We start from the raw sequence: 21,542 nt of genomic DNA on the forward strand, positions 1-21,542 counted from the left end.
CTCCGACATGTCAATGAAACCAGTAATGAGAGAAGTGATGCTAACCCTGTCATTAAGGTTTACAGAGTCAGTGTGAGGACAGCGGAAGGGACATGACTTAGAGGAGAGGGTGAGTCCTGAGCCTTGTTCTGTTTGTGGCTCCACAGGGAAAAGCTGAACACAGAAGCAGTCACAGTAAACCTGCTTCACGTGCACATGAACAGAACATGTAAGGGCCCTATTTTGCTCCCTTGTTAGAAATCAGGTGTGGGCCAGTGTTGTGACTCAAAACAAAAATTGAGAAAGTGACACAATGATGAGGATATTTAAGTTTTAACAAAATGGGAAAATAACACGTGTGCATGTGAAATGTATGTAAATGTACATAAACGAGATCATAAACACAAAGTCCCAGTGTGTTCATCAGTTGTGAAGTTAATTGTGAAACCACATGGTCATTTGCACTTGACTGAACAATCAAATCTACACATATCATGTAATTTAATTAATTAGCTACATGTGAAATGTCGAAAACCACGTATGTCTATAGAATCACACGTCAAATATAGATCTAACATGTAAAGTAACATGTGAGATTGTTTGAACAATGTGAAATATTAATTAAAATCAATAATTCACAGTGAATGAATATGTATTAGTCACGTGTGGCAGAGTTCTGTGTACAGAGGTCATTTAGAGGTAAAACTATCAAAATCCATCCAACCCTGTCTGTAGCCTTCTGTGAGCAACTTTGTCACATTCACACGATTTCTCCGCTCGGTGGACAAAAGAAAGTCAGGTGGGCTTGAACTGTTCTCTCTAGCTCTCTTTTAAATACTGTTATACACCAGTTTGTGTCTCTTTACATGTGAACATCAGTGCAACAATATGAATGTCTTTCAGTGGACATTGTCTGATAATATGCAGTTTTCCCCACATGTAAACAATATTGTTTGTCCTTATAACACCTTAACATCCGGCCTTCCAGTATGGCCGTTCAGAAACAACAATCAGATAATGGCTGGTACAAGTTCTCTTTGAGCGGCTTTACTCATCCAACCTCACAAAAAACCTCTATCCCAGGTGTGTGATGGAGAATAATTCATGCAGCCACGATCTCGCAGCAGCAATGCAGCCTTTTTGATGCTTGTGATGTTTCGAAAGAAAACAAGAATAGGCCTGGTTGTTTCTGTCAGAGTCTGTCAATGGTAGGTGCCTTTTCAAAGAGAGACAAACAGTCGTGGGGGTGTGAGGGTGAAACCAGGCGCTCTGTGAACACATACACACATGATACAAAAACACTTTGCTGCGTGGCAGGGGGGATGGTCCAGAGTAATGGTATAGAACGGGGGATGGTCCACAATCTGTTCAAATGTATGTGTGTATCATTTGTCACAGTGCAGTGACAATCTGTGTCTGGAGAGGGGGTTGTGGTTCTCACAAAGGCTGGAGATGTTATTTAGGGAGACAGCGCCGGGGCAAGTGCAGCCCCCCCACCCCAGCCCATCCAGACCAAACACAAACACTCACCCAAGGCCGTCCATTACAATTGCACTCGGAGCAAATCAGTGTGAGAAGATGCATCAAAATGATGCATCAGAAAAGAAGCCATTAAAACATATGGCTTTTTAATAAGCACATTAAAAGGGGTTGTCATCATAAATTAGTGCCTGTGATCACTACTCCTGATGGACATTATCTCCACTTTTATCTTCACTGGCCTCTGTGGGTCTATCTGGATCTCTGAGAGACATTTTATGTAAAATCTTAAAACTTCATGGGAGATAAATGGACAAAGAGCCCTGCGTAAAAAACACAAGAGGCCGCATTAGTGTGGGCGTGTTGTTGCGAGTAGATTTAAGAAGATGAAATACAATCCTCCACAGCAGCTTCTAATTACTTTATTCATAACTACTGCACTGAGACAGAGTTTTATAACTGGAAACCTAAGTGTGTGTGTTATAATCTACATGACCGATGAGAGTTGTGCATTCTCGGCTTGTGTTACATTATTTTGCAGAAAACGTCTGAGAACGCTTCGTTTATCTGTGTTATAAAGCAGTGACATGAATTTCCCAGTGATCCTAAATGATTATGTTTGACAAAACTAGATGCAATATTCTCTAATAGTGTCATGTAATTACCTGCTTGCAGCAAAGGGTTCCAATCCAAGAGCAGATACAGTATTTAGAGATAAACACTGAGACTTTGGTGGCCTTTGACATGAACACATTTGGGCACTGCTGAACAAACTGAACTGATTTCAATCCAAAAACAAAATGTAAAAAATGTGCTTTGAGCTTTAAAGTGTGCTTTCCTCCAAACAGAGGCTGTGAGGAAAACACCATCCAGCCACTCTGTCAGGCTTTGAGGGAGCACTGTAAAAGCCGAGTGGTCCTGAAGTGCCCAGGAATGAAGTGAGTGGGAATAAGACACGCTGGTATATAATACACTCCTCACAGAGATGCCTACTGCCTCACTCCAAGACGCTCATCTCCCTCTTCCCTTAGTTAAAGAGCAATGTCCCACCCTCTGTCTTTTGTCTGCTTTATTGTTTTTTTTCCACAGCTGCTTCTAGCCCCTTGGTGAAGCCTGGCATTTTTTTCCCTCTGCTCTGCTGCTTTAGCTGGATGTTCTGTGGTGTCCGGGGGCAGCTTGCATGGATGATGGCCGTTGTTGAGAAGCCACCAGCCAGCCATCTGCGTGCTGCCAAGCTCTGCATGTTGTCTCTACAAGCAAACAGATGCAGCGGTAAACAAACACCATCTATCTGGAGACCACGTGGTCCAGCCCGGGCCACTTGCCACAGCACTTAATATGGCAGCTCCCTAACACCAACCAGGTGGCTGTCGAGGAACGATGATAAGTCTCTGCTGCCGCCAGAACCCCGAGTCTAAGCAAACGTCAGTAGTGGGACAGGGGAATAGAATGGAGAAGGGGCTGTCAGATGGGAAAACTACATTGTGAAATTCTGACCTTGGAAGAGGAGGGGGGAGGGGTGTTGGAGAAATTATAATCTCATGATGGTCTCACTGCTGGTTTAGAGGTGTTTTTTCCACACTGACACACACTAATATGCCTATTTGGTATTAAACCCAGACCAAAAAGTAAACCATGAATAAATAAATATTAGGTTACGTACTCTGTCCACATACACTGGGCGTATAACTGCAAGGGATTAGGTGAGTTCCAAGAGATTTCATTTGACGGAAATTCTGCTTTTCGTCTAGTGTATACGCATGCCGGTGTACACAGGTAGCATTTGCTTGTTAGTTGCAGAAAGAGCTAGGCTGCAAACAAGATTGCACGAATGAGAGCTTATCTCCTACACATGTGAGGTGTGTACTTAGTAAAATGCAGATTCAACTGCACCACAGCTGTGAGCAAAGACAGGGTCAGCAGAGCTTGTAATTGATTATACATGTTACGTTCTGCACTGGTAGCAGAGGCTAAAAGAGGCCATGTGATGGGAGCCTTGAGAATCAGTGACGGTTACGTTGTGACCGAAAAGACCCGGTCAGCTAGCAGTTGGGAGTTTCTACATCATAGTTTCCAAACATCTCAGCTTCTGCCTGTCCAGACTACAACAAACGAAAACGGGGCCCACAGCGTTTTCAGACCTCTCTGTTTCAGTGGTTCAGTGTGGATGCCACACATATCTATGGCAGAGTCAAACAAATGTGCGTCAGACACAGAACCATAGACTAGCTGATGAATATGTCATCAGGTTTGAGCATTAACCAAAGTCCTGGATAAAGTGAATTGCTCATAGCACCAGGTGATGCCCACAGTCACTACAAAACCTCAAGCAGCTGACTAGTGGATACAAACACTGAAGAAGTGACCTGCTTTACAGACGTCTGACCGAACAGAAACCTTGGTAAGGAGCAAAATGCTGCTGCAATGAATTTGTATGACCCGATCATGAAAATCAAAGGGTTACTTGTTTAGCTTTTCTGCTTCATAGAGACACCGTGAAAAACAACTTCTTATCCCCTCAAAATGTCCCCAACACTGCTAACCCTCATGCAGTTGCTCCTCTTTTTGCCTCCTTACTGGTTTCCCATTGCCTGTTCCTGTACCTGCTCAGCTATACGCCTTCATCGTCATCATGTTTATGGTTACAGTCCCTCCACTGCACCTGTGTGCCTGCTTGTGGGTCCATCTGGGTCACTCACACTGTTGTCCCTGCTCAAACCGTGAAATTGTCTGGTGCACCTGCTGCGGTGACTTGCAGCACTTCCATCTGTTCCTTTGCTTGTCTATCAGCTTCAACATTTCAAAGAGTTCAGATGCTCTAGGCCCTAGAGCATCTAGGGCTTGTCCCAACTAAGAGTGGTGCCACAGTTGTGTCCGTATCCTTTGGCAAAACTGCACCAATGAACAGTATCTTCAGGGTTAAAAGAAACACATCAGTACATCCAGAATATGTTTCTATCTAGAGCTCCTTTCTGTTAAACTTCTGTTCCATCACAATGCTCAGTGCGTCTGTCAAAAAGTCCTCTGCAGTTTCAACTGATAAATAATACATCACAACAGTATCTCATGACATCGTGAGACTCATGATCGCTGCTATAACACAAAGACACAAGTCATGTAAGGATGCACTCTATCACGTTCCTGCTGGTGCAGCACACACACACACACACACACACACACACACACACACACACACAGAATGTCCACCATTGTCTTCCACTTCAGTAGCACTTCAGTTTTCAGCAGAGGCACCTGATTGCACGAGTCCAAAAGCAGATGCTTCCACATTATCTGCTGACACAGGGCTCAGACTGGACTGTTGACACCCTGCTTTCATCATGGGATAACTACACAACACCTTTAGAAAATATAAGCCAGACCTGGTTGTATGTACTGTGTTCTTAGCTAATTGATTGACTGTTAAAAACCACTGATCAGATATTCTCATGGCTGATCAGTGTATTCAGACATTTAAACACAATGATCTCTTGGCTCAGACCACAGTCCAGACTTATTTGAGGTTTTTAGAAAGTGGAACGAGTTGCAAAAAGGTGTCAGAACATGAGTGTCCCTCTATTTGTTTAAGAACTCCTTGAAGAATCATCCCTTCTGACACCTTTAATATCACAACATGCCAAACTAGCACTTACTGTGACTTTCAGTGGACCAAGACACTTGGCACTTACATCAAGGTATTTGAGATACAATGAGGCTTTGCTGCCCTTTTACTACTTTAGACCTGTGGCTGGTTACATCAGCTGGAATCTCAGAGGCTAAATCATCCTCTCAAAAGACAGGTTTTGGCTCACCTGAAATAGTTCAAACAGTGGTGTCCTATCTCCAGGAGATCCACTTGTATAGTGTTGAATTGCAGCGTTTGGGAGTTAGCTTATCAGGGCAGCTGAGGCTACAGCTACAGCTACTCCCTTACCTAGACTATACCACTCAAACTATCCCAAACTTTGTAGTATGAAGGTTACCCAGTCAAACATGTGTAGACGAAACTCTGATGTTGTTCTATATGTCTTTCTGATGCAATCATAGACGGCTCCTCCCCTTTTAAAGCTTTTCTCAAAGACCATGGTCTTTCTGACCCAATCAAAGCGAACTCTTCCAGATATACACTCACCCAGGGCAATGATTACTATTGCACTCCAAACAAATCATTTTGAATGTGAGAATATGCATAAAAATTATGCATCAGAAAAAATAAAGACATTCATTACACAGTTCGAGATCTAGAGCTACATCCAATTTAGCCAGCTAACTGTGTCCAACAGCTCTCAGTTTTATTTACTAATGACTCTTCATTAAGGTTATTTTCCTCAATGGTTGTACTGGAAAGTGTATCTATGGACCTGAATACTACATCCATCCATCTCTCCATCCAATATCTATCCTGTTTATCCAGAGGGAGCTGGAGCCAATCCCAGCAGACATTGGGTGAGACAGTCCATCACAGGACCAACACACAGAGTAACAATCTTCACACAGTTCATAGAAGTAGTCTCCAATTAACCTAAGCTGCGTGTCTTCTTATCTGAGCACCTGGAGAGAAAAAACCTGATTAACTGCAGGCTGGAACCTAGAACCCTTTTTCTGTGAGGCAACAGTGCTAACGGAAAGTTTGGCTCTATCTGTTTTTTTGGGGTGTTTTTTACAGAAAGATATATTATTCTATTATTTCATATTTTAATGGTAAATATTGCAGAAACCCTTTCTGCCTTTCCCTGCTGAGGTCACTATGGAGGATACTGTACATGCAGCCTAGTCTAATTACCTGCATTTCTGTGTGCAGTGCTTACTCTCGCCTCAGACATAAGGGAAGTTATAAATAGAAACAATTATAAGTCACTGTAATTTGGACACAGTAACAGAGAAAGATATTGTTTGAAATTTGCAGCCCAATTTCAAAGAATAATTTGATAAATCATGAGTCAGACTAGTTTGAATAAAAAAGGCTTAACATGTTTTGAAAACATTTACATTAAGAAGTGTTTTGCATCTTTCTCCCAGATGACAAATATGTGAAGAGAGGACACATTTTTATAATAAGTCAGACATTTTGTGCAACTTCTTAAAATGTCCCTCATAACATACAGACACATTTCTGTCATTAAACTCTACCCCAAGAGGATCAAAGGTCAGTTCCATTTCCTTCTATTTCAAACATAAGCTGCTCCCCCATGCCAGTTGGTAGAGCTGCAACAACACGAGAGTCTAATTCTTTAGATTAAATTGGGATCTGTCCTTAGCAAGGTACATTCTTCTACTCAGGGAGCTGGGTCCTAAACAGAGAAGCAGCCTTAGGAGTACTCTTGAGCAAGGCACTTAACCTCCTGAGATGCTCCATTGGATGAATACACTCCATGTTTTCACTGCTCATGGATGGAGAAATGCAGAGGTCAAATTTCCTGTGTGTGTTTAAAAACATACCTGCCACATAACCCACTTCAAATTGGTAAATGTGCATAACTGGAATTTTGGTATTCTTGTCTTGATCTGCGCCCTGTGTGACGCCCCGGTCGTCCTCCAACCAGACGGTTGGCTGTTCAAACCCTTTCTTCCTCATTCCACATGCTTAAGTGTCCTCATACTGAACCTTGCTCCTCCTTGCTCCTTCTCATATAGAAAGGTGCTCCACATAGATACACTGTATGACAGAAAGTCCTGCGCCTCTCACTCAGACATTCGTGATGAGAATGAGAATGTCCAGAGATTATCTGGAGCTCAGTGTATGTCTGAAAGCAGCTCAAGTCTCTGTGTTTCCTATGCTCCTTGTTGGTTTGTCTGATCTGTTCCCCTGGTGTTCCCTCCTGCTTCTGTTTGTTGCTTGTGTTCCAATGGTTTTGCCTCTTGGATTTTCAGAGTTTGGATTTCCTGTCTGGCTGAAACTGCTTGTAAGCCTGTTGCTGTTATAAAGCACATTCACTGCACCTATCTTGCTTCCACATGTGTCTGCATTTGGCTTCAGGATTACTTGAACTGTGACATTTCTGAAATCTTACAGTGTCCCATGGAGCCTATCCCGTCTGACTGCTGCTTTTGGAATCCTCCTCCCTCCAGAGGAATTGATTCTGCCCAAAGCCAAACAAGGTTATTGCCTTCACCTCCACACCGGCTCCATGAGCACTACTATTCAAATGGAAAGATGCTGCCCCCCTCTCACATTCCCACTGAGCTTGGGATGTTATGCTGTTTTTGAAACTGGGCCATTCCTCAAAAGGAGGTGTAACTGCCTTCTAAAACATGGGACCCTTTTCTATCGTTCTTGATAAATATGAGACTTTTAATCTCCACTTTTAAAGTGGTTAAAGTGATTGTGCAGCTTATGTTGTATGCATGAGATTATCTTTTTCAGTGTTTCGTGTTGGCTTTAAAAATTTAAGTTGTGTAAAATGTTTATTGGTACATTTGTGGACAGAGGCACAGATAATATTCTGAGAAGTAAACTGGCTATAATCTATCACAATAGTACTTTATTAAGACAATTCATTGTCAACAAACCCTTCAGTCGCTAAGCATTTTTGACATTTAACTTGACCAACTCTTCAGGTGATCTCATAACCCAACACCATGCCTTTAATACAACACCCTAGCTTAAATATCAGCCATATTCTTCAAAAAAAATGTAAGACAAAATCGTAAACTCATACATTCAGAAAAATGAGCACAGCATAGGCCTACAGTCAGTTTGGACCTTGTGGAGTAGGCATTTAGAGCAGGAGGCTAATGATGCCTATGTCTCGCCTCCATCCATGAAGAGGATATGGAATGGTCCCTTTTTTCATCTGTGGCCCTGTGGGGGGGTTTAGCCCAAGGATATCAAGACATCATCTTTTCCATGACTCCTCTGCTGAGGTGTGAAACAGCATAAGAGAGAGGAGCAGGGAGCTAATGGAGCATGAACTGGACCTGAGCTATAAATGCTGATGCAATCAAAGAATGCCAATAACCTGTGAAATGCAAACTCTGACAATGGAGTGAAGGAAAAAATGGGGAACTCGACAGCAGCGAGAGCCGGGGTTTTACTAAACACACAGTGTTTCACTTTAAGCCTCAGGTTGTCGGTTCTTTGTTTGCCTGTTCACTTGTTTTTATTCTCCTCATCACAATGGGTGATTATTTGACGGACATTTTAAGAACTAAGCAATAATGGCTAACACATACACAGGCATCATACATGATATTTAATGACGTATGGGTCTGATCAACTGCGCTATAATAACAAAACCTTTTTGCAGCAGCACTAGCACAGATGACTTGATCTTCACTGTTATCACACTGATTACAACTCGTGTTTGTCTGTAAAAGACATTTAATATATCCAGGTAGAACCACTCCGGATTTACTTAGAAACGATTAAAATGTGAGGACATCAGACTTGTCCTGACTCAAAATCAATAAACTTGTTTTTCATATGTCTGTTTGTTAACTAGCTTGTTTGTTGTGTCTGCAGGACCAAGGTTGAAAGTGCAGATGTTTTTACCGAACAGTAAGTATTTTCATCACTTTCCTTGACATTGAAAAATATTGCCTTTTTTAAAGTTTGCATTAATTTCTCAGACAATTATATTTGGCAGACACATTCATCTGAGGTTGTATGTTGTTAAAAATTGCTAACTTGAATCTTAAAAAATTTTTAGGGGGCAACTGTGGCTTAGGAGGAGGAGCGTGTCTTTCAGTAATTGTAAGGTTGACAGTTCGTCGCCCATCTCTCTTCTATTGGCTCCTGATGGCTCAGAATCAGAGTGTGTGAATGTGCGATAGAGAATCAGTGCTGTATGAATGAGTCAGTGAGTAAAGGGCAACAAGAAAGCCGTCCATTTACCATTTCAACCCATGACAAAGTTTAAATTGAGCTCCATATCAGTACATCGAGTAAAGTGGGTTGGTGACTCACACTCTTTGGACATTCCCACGGCAAAGCACTTCTGCAGGCGGCAGTACTGACAGCGGTTCCTCGTCACCTTGTTGATAATGCAGTTCTTCTCCCGGTGACATGTGTACACCATGTTCTTCTGGATGCTGCGGCGGAAAAACCCCTGAGGAGACAGACACAAGACAAAAATCAGGAGGTTTTCATGAAAAGAACTCTCTCACGACGTTAACCTCATTCTTTGCTCCTAATCTTCTGCAGCCACCTATTTTCTTCATCAACGAGTCAGCACCAGTGAAACGTCAGTCTGATGAGAATTGCCATTAAGGCTGAGAGAGAAGCGAGGCAGTGCGTCCCTGCTGGGAGCTGTGTGGCGCTTCAAATACTAGATTTAAGCTCAGACATAGAGTGGGAACAGAGAGTGAAGAAGCTCAGGCTTTCAAAAAGCAAGGCTGCTGTGCCGTATGGAAGAATAACTGAGGACTTTGGTGCAGCTGAGTTTGCAGTACTACATCTGAACCAGACAAGGTGACATTGAGCTTCTGTGGAAGACCAAAGCACTCTTTCTTTCAAAGGAATGCTTTCAGCGTGATTCCCTGGTACAGTATCGTTATTGGGCCAATTCAATATTTAGTTCTAAAAAGACATAAGTAACTGAGGAGTGAAAACAATGGAAGAGCTCTGCATTTAGAAAAGGGATTATTCATAAGGCATTGAACTCAAATAGAACTCAGGAAATGAAGTTTAAATTCTAAGAATGACAATTAAAGTAAAATATTCTCGGAATGACAACCAATTTTCGACAGAGGGTAATAAACTTCAAATAGAAGATCAAATGTCTTTTGAACGGAACTTTTAAAAGCTCTCTGTCCCCTGTCTGGTTACGTTTTGGCATATGATGCACAGAGAGAGATGTTGGATCTCCATGACAATGAAGGTTATAACCTTGACTTATTAATTTCCATGAGACTTGCCGTGGTTGTAGTTTCGCCTGTGAGATGATGAATGTGAGGTAACGATCAATAGGCATTTTAAAACCAAGTCTCATCACCAAAAAAGGCATTTGAATGTGGTAAAAAAAAAATTGGGGGCAAAATATTATAATCAAGGGCCTCAGCTATAGAATGGATGTATAATTAACTCACCTATTTAGGTCCTTGCTATAAAACCCTGACCAAAGAGTTCCCAACAGTTCCAGCTTCTGAAACCCCTTGAAAGCCTCAACAGCTAAATTATGTGTCACTTATCATTAAAATGTTTATTAAAAGCGTTCTATGTCCAGGTTTAGGTAGGCAGGGTTTCCGCTATGTTTATTTTGCAGCGGCACCCCGTCGACACATTAGTATTCTTAGCTTGCTGTATCATCTTGCTGCAAGTCCTCCCTCCTGACGTGCATGCACTCACTTTACACTTTCACATAAACAACACGAATCAGAAGTTATAAGGACCTGAACAGCACTGAAGTTAAATTTGTGTTTGTTTGATTCACTTTATGAGACATGAATTCAAACACATTGAAAAAGGGTCCAATATTTTGCACACACGCAGTTCAACACTCACAAACACTGGAGCACCGATTGCTACTGGGTATTTCGCACTCTGCTTTTGATGGCGTCCATTTAAAACACAAAGTCTATACCGTAGGCACACATCTTCAGTTTCCTGTCTGTACCTGTTCTGCTTGTGTGATGCCAGAAATTACCCTTCTTAACCATTAAAGCCCTCTTCATCTAAACCCACATTCAGCCATGTGGTGTGACTTTCCAAGGGCTCTAGGCTGCCTGCTTGAAGGAGAGTGATAATGACAACAGTGTGGATCCTCCTTGAATATCTTGGTGCACAGAAACAGAGGCAGAGAGCTCATCTGCCTCTGTCGCTGAGTGACAGAAAGCAGAGGAGCATCTATAGGAAGCTGGAGTCTTCACAGACCCCCCCGCCCCCCCCCCTCTTGATATTAATTTTCCATAGCTCTAGGGTCTTTTGCAATGATCGTCCATCATCCAGACCCTTTTGCACCGGGTTGGGGAGGTGGGGGTTAAAATTCCATTTACCATAGCTGCCTGTGACGGATGGGACCTTGCCTTTTCATCAGTGAAGCAGGATGCACGATGGGTAACAGATTAGATCACAGGAGTGAAACGACTGACTCTGTAGCCCATCTCGCCTCGGCCTCGATCATCCGTCAAATGCTGCGCTGCCCCTTTGGTAGCACCGGATACTGACTAAAAGCAGCCTATCGTGCCTCAGCCTTGATGACACGTGACCAGTGCGAGGTCACCTCCCCTCAGTTGGCATTATTCATTTTCTTAATAGAGGCCTTTATCCTGGCTGATGTAAGCCAAGTGAGTTGGTAGACATTACCTGTGAGGCCTGATGGATGACCATGGACGCGGCCTGCATCACCATTAGCTGCCATATAACTGTGTTCAGGTTGGGTGCAGAACCCAAGGCTACTCCAGTACTTACGCCATTCAAAGCTGAGAGCATGCAGGTCACTTAGCCTTGGAAATCTCATTGTGTGTGTGATAAGTGCTGTATGTGCTTGGGCTTTCATAGTCGTCCTTTGCGTGTCACGCACTTGCTGCAGACTGTTTCCCAAGATGCGTTTGAGTTTTAGTTCTACTATGGTGATGGTTTTTTGATAGTTAAAGGGATGCGATCCTCCTCTTTCTCTCCATATAGAGTAGATTAAATATACTTACTGATGGGGAAAAGGAAACACGATTTTCTGATAACAGAGAGTTATAGATTCCTGGCAACTAGATAAGAGAAGATATACGAGAGAAACAAACCACCACCGTAACAAAAGAGTTTGCGATACTTAAGAAAGAAAACAAATCAAGCCAGTTACATTGTTGCAGTGGTGCAAGTAAAACTTCAGTTTCTTCACTTCACCATCAGTTGTATAACTTGTTGACAAAAGCCATTCATTTTGGGGCAAAGTTAAAGCAGAGTGTTGCAAATTATGGATTTCCAGGTTTTTTTTTCTGAACATGGATGAAATTATTTTGTTGCCAATGTTGTTGGACTGGACTTACAATGATTGATATGAACAACATTGGCAACAAAATAATTTCATCCAAGTTCAGAAAAAAAAACCTGGACATCCATAATTTGCTGGTGCTGACAAAGAGTAAATCTCATAAATCTTTGGTATAGAAAGTAACTTAAATTAACTCTGAGATGAACCGTTAAGACACTAGATATTAGCAGGCTAGCTTTCTTCACAGTGCAACCCTAGAGGACACTATTGTAATAGCGTTGTGCCCAATTGTGATGGTGTATAAACAGCTTCAGCAACAAAGTGGTCGACGAAATAAATGTCTCTATAACAGACTGTGGAACTTATTATCCAGTTAGCTTCCCAGCTGGTTAATTATTATCTGGCAGATAGAAATCCAGTTATCCTGCTACTAGGCTACTATGACAGACTATCCAAAGCATGTTGACACATTGTCTATATTACAGTTAGCATATTACTACTTTGCTCACCAGCTAAGGTTGTGTAGCAGTAGGGTACTAGGGTAATCACTATCACACAGCATCACAAATAGATTAACATTGCAGTGCCTCTTTTTTGGTCTGACGCATTTTATTCCTGTGGCAATTGGCTACTTCAGCTCCTCTCTGAGAGTTAGCCCTGCCACTGCCACTTTGTTACAGTACAATCTGAAACAAATGTCAAACATTTAATAATTAATAAAGAGATGGCATAATGGGGCAGTGTGTAAGAAGCTGAGCAGACCTGCCACCACACAGTTGTTTCACGTCAAATAAATAAATACAAGCCCAGTAGCAAGCAGACATTAGAAAATGTCTGTAAACGTTTATGCACAATTACTTTTTAATGCGCACCCCTCTACTTACTACTACTTACCCCCTGGCTTTGGCAGATATCACAACTTTATGTGGCAACTGACCTCGTTTATTCTGGATTTTCACCTTTTTTCTCCCGCTCTTCCTTGCAAATCACTTCACGGTCTGAGAGATTTTTTTTTCATATTCAAAGACTTGGAACATTTTTCTAAAAAATGTCAACTTTTAGGAATAGTTTGCGTAGGATTTTGAGGTTTGCTTTCGATCATTGGTACTGCATGACATTTGCATCCACCATTTGTTGATATATATTCCATTTAGCTGTGAAATGTTTCCTGTGCCAATGGTTTTCACATGATCCCAAAGACTAAGAATATTTTTTTTTCTCCATGCAAGCCTTTAGTACTTGTGCTTATAACCTTAAGGCTAAATTCCGGGTGTTGGTTTCTGTGGCCTACCATTGAGGTAGTCCATGCTGAGCTAGCCTGTAAATATCATCTTGACAGATGTGTTTTCCAGGATAAACAGAGCGTGTTGGGGTGAAGAAGTTGCAGCATCTTCAGTGGAGCGGAAAGCAGATTGCAGGGGTCAAGCGGGATCTAGAGGCTGGAGGACTTGCCTCTTGTACCACTTCATGATGATATGTGTGAGTCCCCAGTGGCACCAATCCTTCAGACAGCACACAGTATGATGTTGGTTAACTGGAAGCATGTGGGAAAATCTGCTTGGGCATTCTAGATGTTAAATGTTTGCATGGACATTGACCAGGTTTTGATGGTATGGTCACAGTCTGTGTTGATTCTCTGTGCATAACTGAGCACATGGTAGTTCCTGCTGCTTTGTGGTCTGCCTCTTCCCTCCATCTGAATGAAGCTTCTCAGATCTTAAACAACCTCTGCTGTCAGCAACAGCTTCTAGTTTACCCTTGAGGTGGTGGTTTTAGTGTCTGTGACGTCAATACGTCAATAGTACTGATGTGAGCTGTCACAGTCTCTGTGTATTCCTCCAGATTGATGCGATCCTCTTGGTAGCTTGCTCTTTTATTGCTTTTGAAGCACTGATTCAGGATTGAGATGGACACCTCTGGACATAAATGCTTACAGATTGGTCTGCACATTTCCGGTGGTGGTTTCTTTACTGGGATTAGCATGACATGTGTGATATAAATGGCTGGGCTAGGAAGGAGGTGATAGAATGCTTTGCATGCATTTTTTTTTTTGTGTAGACAAGGTTCAGTGTATTTTCTCTTCTTGGTGCAAACCTGACATGCTTGTCGAATTGTAGAATTGTATAACAGTAGAAAAAAATCATCAACTAATAGTATCGCCATAAACTCAACAAGAGAATAGCATTGTTTGAATGTGAACACATTATTCATGCACTACAAACAGTCTACAAATCTAACCGGACAGTCATGAAGCCTTGTCATCTGTGCGACTCACTTGTGTGCATGTCCACAGTGTCCCTATGGAGTGATGTTGCAAGGAAATTTAATCCAAGCTGTTCTTAATTTCATGCTTGGTAGTCCGTCTAAGCTGTAAAATTCAACTCATTGTCTTGTGAGCAGACATTCGCCAACAGCATAGATGGGGCAGCAAGTGAAGTGGGGTAAGCCTTTAGCCGAGCTCGGATTCCAACACTTCTATGTCCTCCGTCACAACATTTAGTGCTTATACTCAGTGAAAGGTTGCTGTGTGTGCATGTGCTGCCATGTCATGACTTGTTTTTCTTATAAGTACATTTGGTCAGTTAGTCAGTTATATACACATTGTTTTGTAGTGTGACACAAAATATATCTTATCCAATTTCTTGTTTGACCATTACCCCATAGTAAGTGTTGCCTGTCAAGTTTTATAGCTTCAGGACATAAAAATAGCAAATGCCGGCCAGTTTGTTCAAAACGCTAACAAACGATCATGAACTTTTGTGTGTTAAAAAGGACAAATAAGCAAGGGGAACTGAAAATTATTTCAGTGGCTGCATACATGATATGTTGTGGTAAAAGATAGCAACTAAAGATAATTGTTTCTAAGCAAGAAATCAGCACCAGCACTTCAGCTGATGATTCATGTAGATAGGTTGGAGATAAAGAAACGCTGTTGCTCTTGTGTTGCACAATACTGATAGTCCTTGTATCATGTATGTATTATGTAACCTCAGCAGTAAAATGTAAGATCACATTATTTAATTTGAGCTATTTTTGTTTCTTTGCTCAGAGTTTATTATTTGAACTTAGTATTTATTTTTATTTTTAGCATTACAATAGAAAAGGCCTTTTTCTAAAATAAAATATAATCTAATAAAGTCATGGAGGTAACATTAATTAGGCAAGACAAAATATAGTGAACCACTAGTTTAAATCTGTTGTATTTGTGCAGCTCTGCTGTGGTCAGGGTGTTTGACTGTTTGCTGTCAATAATGCCAGTTACATGACTAATCTGTGCATGTGCTGGTTATTTTCTATTTATCATGGCTCATGGATTAGTAATTATGGATTTGGTGTCAGATCAGCTACTGGAGCACACACACGTTATATTTGCCGTGCAGTCCCTTTGGCAGCTTCTCTCCGTCCAGTCTGATAGGTGAATATTGTTCATAAGGTCTTGCTTGTCCTAATCGCAAACCTTTGTGAAGCAGGTTCCTATGCTAGATATTATATTAGAATAAATTAAGGAAACATTATCCATTAGCAATGTATTAACTGAATAAAGGATTATGGGAACAAAGCTTACAAAACTTAAAAAGATTTCTCTTTTTTATTATACTGGCCACATTTTATATTAGAGGTGGTGATAGCTTGCTGAAGTCTGGCTGTGGACCCTCCCAAGGTTCGGGCATGTGTTTTCTTTTTTGTGACAAGGGAATTGCCTCCAAAGCCAGAGGTCTGATCTGACCATCAACTCAATGGTGCAATAAGCTATAAGTCTGTCTTTTTGATGGTTGTTCCAACAGTTCCAGTCACAGTGTTATTCAAACATGAGTTGTATGTGTAGCAATGTGTATCTCCAGTGGTCTCTGAGCAGCAAAAAGTGAACAGAAGCTGCAACTCGGAACAATTAATCTCTTCAAACCTCCAGGGAAACACCATCAGTGTCTGAGATGACACTGAAAATCATCACATCTGCTCTCTGAGTCTTGCTTTCTTTTCTGCCCTCTTTCTTGTTCTCATCAGTATTTTTAGTGTCTCCTCTGTCCTACGCATCTCTTTGATTTATTTCTGTCACCACAGGACACCAGTGTTGTCTTGATACTGTAGACTGCTGACATTTTCCAGCACGTGCCCTGCAGGGTGAACTCATTTGAAGTTTATAAATGTGTGACCAAAGGACACCCTTGAGCTGAGTGTTGTACAAAGGTGTTTACCTAGGAAGTGTAAAGTTGCAGAAGCGCTGCTGCTGGGCTCAATAAATTATAGGATCAGAGGTTTCAGCTGCAGGGACAAGTTGAGAATGAATCACACCTCGTAGACAAGGATGCAGAGGAGGGCAGGCTGCTAAACTCAGTTTGCCCCCATACAGGATCTGTCTGCAGATATATATATGGATGACATGCAGCAAGTGGTTGAATAGGTCACAAATATGTATTAATTTCCACTTAAAATTATGCTGACAAAATACGTATTTTTTTGTGTTTTTATCCCCAGCCTCTCTCATAAAATTTGGAGATAATACATAATTATTAGAGCTGTCAAACGATTCAAATATTTAATCGCGATTAATCGCATTTATGTCATAGTTAACTCGCGATTATCGCAATTAATCGCAAATTTGTATCTATTCTAAATGTCGCTTCATTTATTTTTTTTCCATAATTTTACTTTCGTTTTAATGCTCTTATCAACATGGAAAAGCGGATTGGCTTGCTTTATGCAAATGTTTTATTTTATTGAAAAACAACATTGCCAAACAGGGCGGGACAAAATAAAATTATAAAGTGCACATTTCAGATAAACAAGGACTCAGCCTATAGTGCAGTTAAACCATGGCTTAATATTTTCTTTTTTTCAAGTTTGCTGTGAACATAGCAGTCAGGCCTCTTATTTCAGAAACAATGAACCATAACAGTTAGGTTACCAATAAAAGGTAAGCCTACTACTTCTTTGCTTTCAGCCAGCTACTCAAACAGACAAGCAACAAAATAACAAACAAACAAAATACACAGGCAAGTGTCGGCCTACTTTGAAATAAATTAAACACAGAACTTTGTAGGGCTATATGAGTCCTCCCCTTATTTGTGGAAAATGTATGAAATAAGAAGTACCCTATTTTGAAATAAATAAAAACATATAGCTGCAGCCTAATAGTGTAACGGACTGGGTTTATGTTTATGTTTGGCGTATGTTCAGTAAAACACTGTGTTGAAGGAGCGCTCTGATATCCTGAGGGTCAGTGAAGGAGTCTGGGTGGGACATGTGACTGTTTGGACCAATAGGATGGGGTTGTTTCGGGATTGGGGCTCAATGAGGACGTGAACTGTTGATGTGTGCGAGTGACGGAGTACGAGAGAGAAGTGCACATGTTCGTGTGGAGGAAAATACAAGCTACTAAACCACGAAGAAGTTCTGTGTCCTGTGTAAGCGGGGACGCTACGATAGCATCAAAATATATATTTTAGTGGGCGAAATATTAAAACAAAAAGCGAGAGCAGGTCAGACTGGAGGCGAACACAGATTCTGAAGCTGCAGCTGCAGCTCTGCTTTAACTCGCGTTAAAAAAATTGACGGCGTTAATGCCGTTAATAACGCGTTAAACTGACAGCCCTAATAATTATAAACAATGCAATTTCACAAAGTAAATGATGATCAAACAGATATAATTCAATTAGTTTTGTACAGAGGGCCCTATTAATTCTTTGTGGAAAGGTACATTTTGTGTATGTTGACACCTATAGCCGTCTTGATTACATAACTCTCTATTCTCTCTTCTGTAGATACAGCCATATTGAGATGTAATGTCAGTGCATCAGAGGACACCAGCTCAGCCACCTGGGAGATAAGGCCACTTCCCCCGGACTGATAAACTGCACCTTAACAAAGATCATTATCCAACATCTTGTTATCTTAATGGGCCAGGGATAGGGTGTCAGAGTGACGGCCCCACCATCTTAGGCCTTCTCATTTACAGATTAAAAAACGAAAGTTGCGCCTATCAATTATTAAGCTACAAGTCAACCCCTTGTCCACCTGGCCTCCTCCTCTTTATCTCTCTCTCTCTCTCTCTCTCTCTCTCTCTCTCTCTCTCTCTCTCTCTCTCTCTCGCTCTCTCTCGCTCTCTCTCTCTCTCTCTGGCTGCAGCTCTTTGGACTCAGCTGCAGCGTTTTGTGTTGCCCGAGGACTGGGTAGAGCCGCGGGGAGAGAGGCAGCGCAGCGGATTAGCTTTCACCCTTAATCGTGTCGACATCTTATCACTGCCGTGGAAAGTGGAGAGGACACTGGAGACCCTGAGGGGTTCCAGAAAAATTAGGAGAAGAGGTAGAGTGGAAAGTAGGAAGGTAGGGGGGTGGAGAGGGTGGAGAGGGTGGAGAGTGATAATTATCCAGTTCATCCAGTCCAGGCTATTACTTACACCAGCAGTTTACTGGAAAGACATTAGAGTTCAGGGAGCGAACAGGGTTGTCAGAACAACTATGGGAAAAAATACAACTTGGAAAAGGAGGACAAGAATAAGAGCAGGTTTCCTAAAATTCTTGTTCCATTTTAGGAAATGAGTCAGGAACTTTAAACGACTGCGATCATGTGAAAAATCATAAGTCCATTATTCCACTCCAGTTTTCAGTTTTTTCATGTCAAAATAAGGGTTTGAACTAATGGTCGGATTAGAGGCTTTCTCAACCAAATGCAAATTGTTTTATACTGTATTCCATGTACACACATTTCTCCAAGTGAACACATCAATTGTGCCAAGTGGGTTTTGTAGAAGCTTAAAATGGACATTTTGGAGAACACAAAATGGGGACAGCAGCGGTGTTGTGCTTCAGCCTGCTGTATCAACTGAAACAGAAGAACAACAGGACAAGAAAGGAGCCGGACTGCACAAAGAGTCACATTGTTACCGTGGCAAATGTGAAACCTCAACTGATAAGGCACAAACAGTTACAACATGGAAAACAAGACACAGCTCTCTCAGACCCCCGCTCCTCTCTAATGTTTCTCCTTCTCTCTCCAACCAGCCCCCGATACTCAATCAGTGCTTATCTGTCCATCTGAACATCTGAAGTGCACAGATGGACCAGGAGATACAGTGGAAACTGAAAGGTAAGATAAGGGGAAGTAGAAAGGAAAGGGCAAAAAAAGAGGTCATAGAGAGGAGGAGGAAGAAAATAGCTGGTAAGAGGCCCGAACAGAGGAGCTGTGTGACTCACCCAAGCAGCTCTGAATAGCTACAGAGACACAAAACTGGAGACCAAACGAGAGGCATGAAAAGATAATAGAGGAGAGAATGAGGAGGTTTCAGATCACCCAGTCTTCCCCAGACGCCCCACTGTGGCCCTATTCTTCAGGTTGCCGCTCGCCATTCAGCGCTCATCTTTCTGCCCCAGACCTGCCAGGGGCCCCCTCAGCACTCAGAAGCCATGTTTGAGCTCTCTCTCTCTCTCTCGCTCTCCGGTGGGAGGCCTCCGTCCTGCTCACTTGCACATTAACACACATCCCACACAGGCAGACCTGTTGCTGACCTGTCCCATCCAGCACAGCAAGGCAAACACTAGAAACACTACTGTGTTGCTTTATTGTGTGGTACTAGATGTGGATCTTTTTCTATGGTTTCAACTTATTCAGCTGTTTAGGAGACGGTTGGGCCTAATGTCTGGAAATTCTGGAAGGTTAGTTACACAGCCCCACGCCAGTATGAGCTACATTCAAGTGTGTGTATCATCACATTATATATTTTTCCAGTTCTGGTTTCTCCACATCCACTGAGGTGATTCAAACCTTCTCTTATTTAGTTATAGGGTTCCAATTCACAATCAACAAATTCAGAGCTTTGAGTTGTAATTAGGCACAAATTAGAATTAGACATAAAATATTTTTTCACAAAGCTCTTGCACTTTAGTTGCTAACTAGATGTTTGGTCCTGAGCAGGTAGTGTGCTGGGGTTGTATCAGTGCTGTTGCTGGAGACGATGCACATGAGAGTGGTGTAGCTGAACCAAAGCAACAAAGCTGCAAGCCAGAAAACTACCAGTGAGCTGAAAGCTGTCTAAATGACTTCGTAATATTTCCATGGGTTCATCACTGTGAGAAACCCTTTTCATATCACAGCATGTAGACATTTGTTCAAATTAAAAAAATATTGATTAGTGCAACATTAAAGTTCTGGGCACAGTGATATTGTGACCAGTGCCAGTTCATTTCATTTCAGCTTACGGACATTTCCAGATGGTCACTACCAGACTGCAAACTATCTTGACATGGCTCAGCTTTGAAAACAGAGAGCTGGACACAACAAGATGGCAGAAGCTTCGATGCTACTTGTTCAGCACTATAAGACCCCTGCCCTGCTGAATTTACAAACTCGTCCACAAAGGGGCTACAGTCCGTTGCAAAACCACATGTAACAAATACTCCATGTTCACGCTACAACAATGGAAGTACTCACTACAGTCATTCTGATCAAACTCAGGGCACCTCTGAATCTCAAGTACATAATTCAAAAACAATTTTGCATATTTAGAATCATTTTGATATAATGACCAGGGAAACTGAACAAAAGTAAGACTTGCATAATAGTGAAACAATACAAACTAAAAATCAACCCCAAATGTGTAATGTGAATGGCCCCATTTTGAGTTTGAATCTAAAATTAGTTCCTAAACAGATGACTCACCTGTGAGTACTTTTCACATGACCTGATTTAACCAATGATCAGTCATTGATTTTATATCAGCCAGGTTATGATAGCAAATTGAAATCCAGGTGTTTAAAAAATGTGAAAATTGTATGTGAACTTAATGGGGACACGACTAGTTTCCCTATTGAATTTAAACCTTGCAGTGCTACCAATAGCAGCATTCTTTCCTTGCACATTAGTGTTCCACTTTCATGCTAGTTTAAATCATCCGCGCAACACAGGGGAGAGGGCAGGCCGGGCCACAGCCCCACCTAGGGGCAGGGGGTTGTGTAACATCTTAGTTGCACCAGTTAACTTGAATTGTGCATGAATAAAATATGAAATAGTGCTGAATAGAAAGGGAAACAACACATAATCATTTAGCCAACACATTGTGCACTTCCTAAAGTTAAAGTTTCAGTGTGTAGGATTTAGTGACTTCTAGTGGTGAAGTTGCATGTTGCAGCTGAATACCCCTCACCTCACCCTCCCCTTCCAAATATAAAAGTGAACCTCTGGTAGCCTTCAGCTATCATAAAAACGCAGAAGATTTTTAGTTTGTCC

At 41.7% G+C, this 21,542-nt stretch overlaps 1 protein-coding gene across 1 annotated transcript in view; it reads right to left on the reverse strand.

Annotated features, from left to right (window-relative positions):
* The window catches only part of LOC133026027 (retinoic acid receptor beta-like), a 122,961-nt gene that overhangs the window by 31,139 nt on the left and 70,280 nt on the right, over window positions 1-21,542 (reverse strand). The window contains exon 3 of the mRNA XM_061092840.1: window positions 9,362-9,503. Coding sequence (XP_060948823.1) covers window positions 9,362-9,503 — 142 coding nt within the window. The remainder of the gene's footprint in view (window positions 1-9,361; window positions 9,504-21,542) is intronic.

This window comes from Limanda limanda, chromosome 19 (assembly GCF_963576545.1).
Source record: "Limanda limanda chromosome 19, fLimLim1.1, whole genome shotgun sequence".
Taxonomy (NCBI): Eukaryota; Metazoa; Chordata; class Actinopteri; order Pleuronectiformes; family Pleuronectidae; genus Limanda; species Limanda limanda.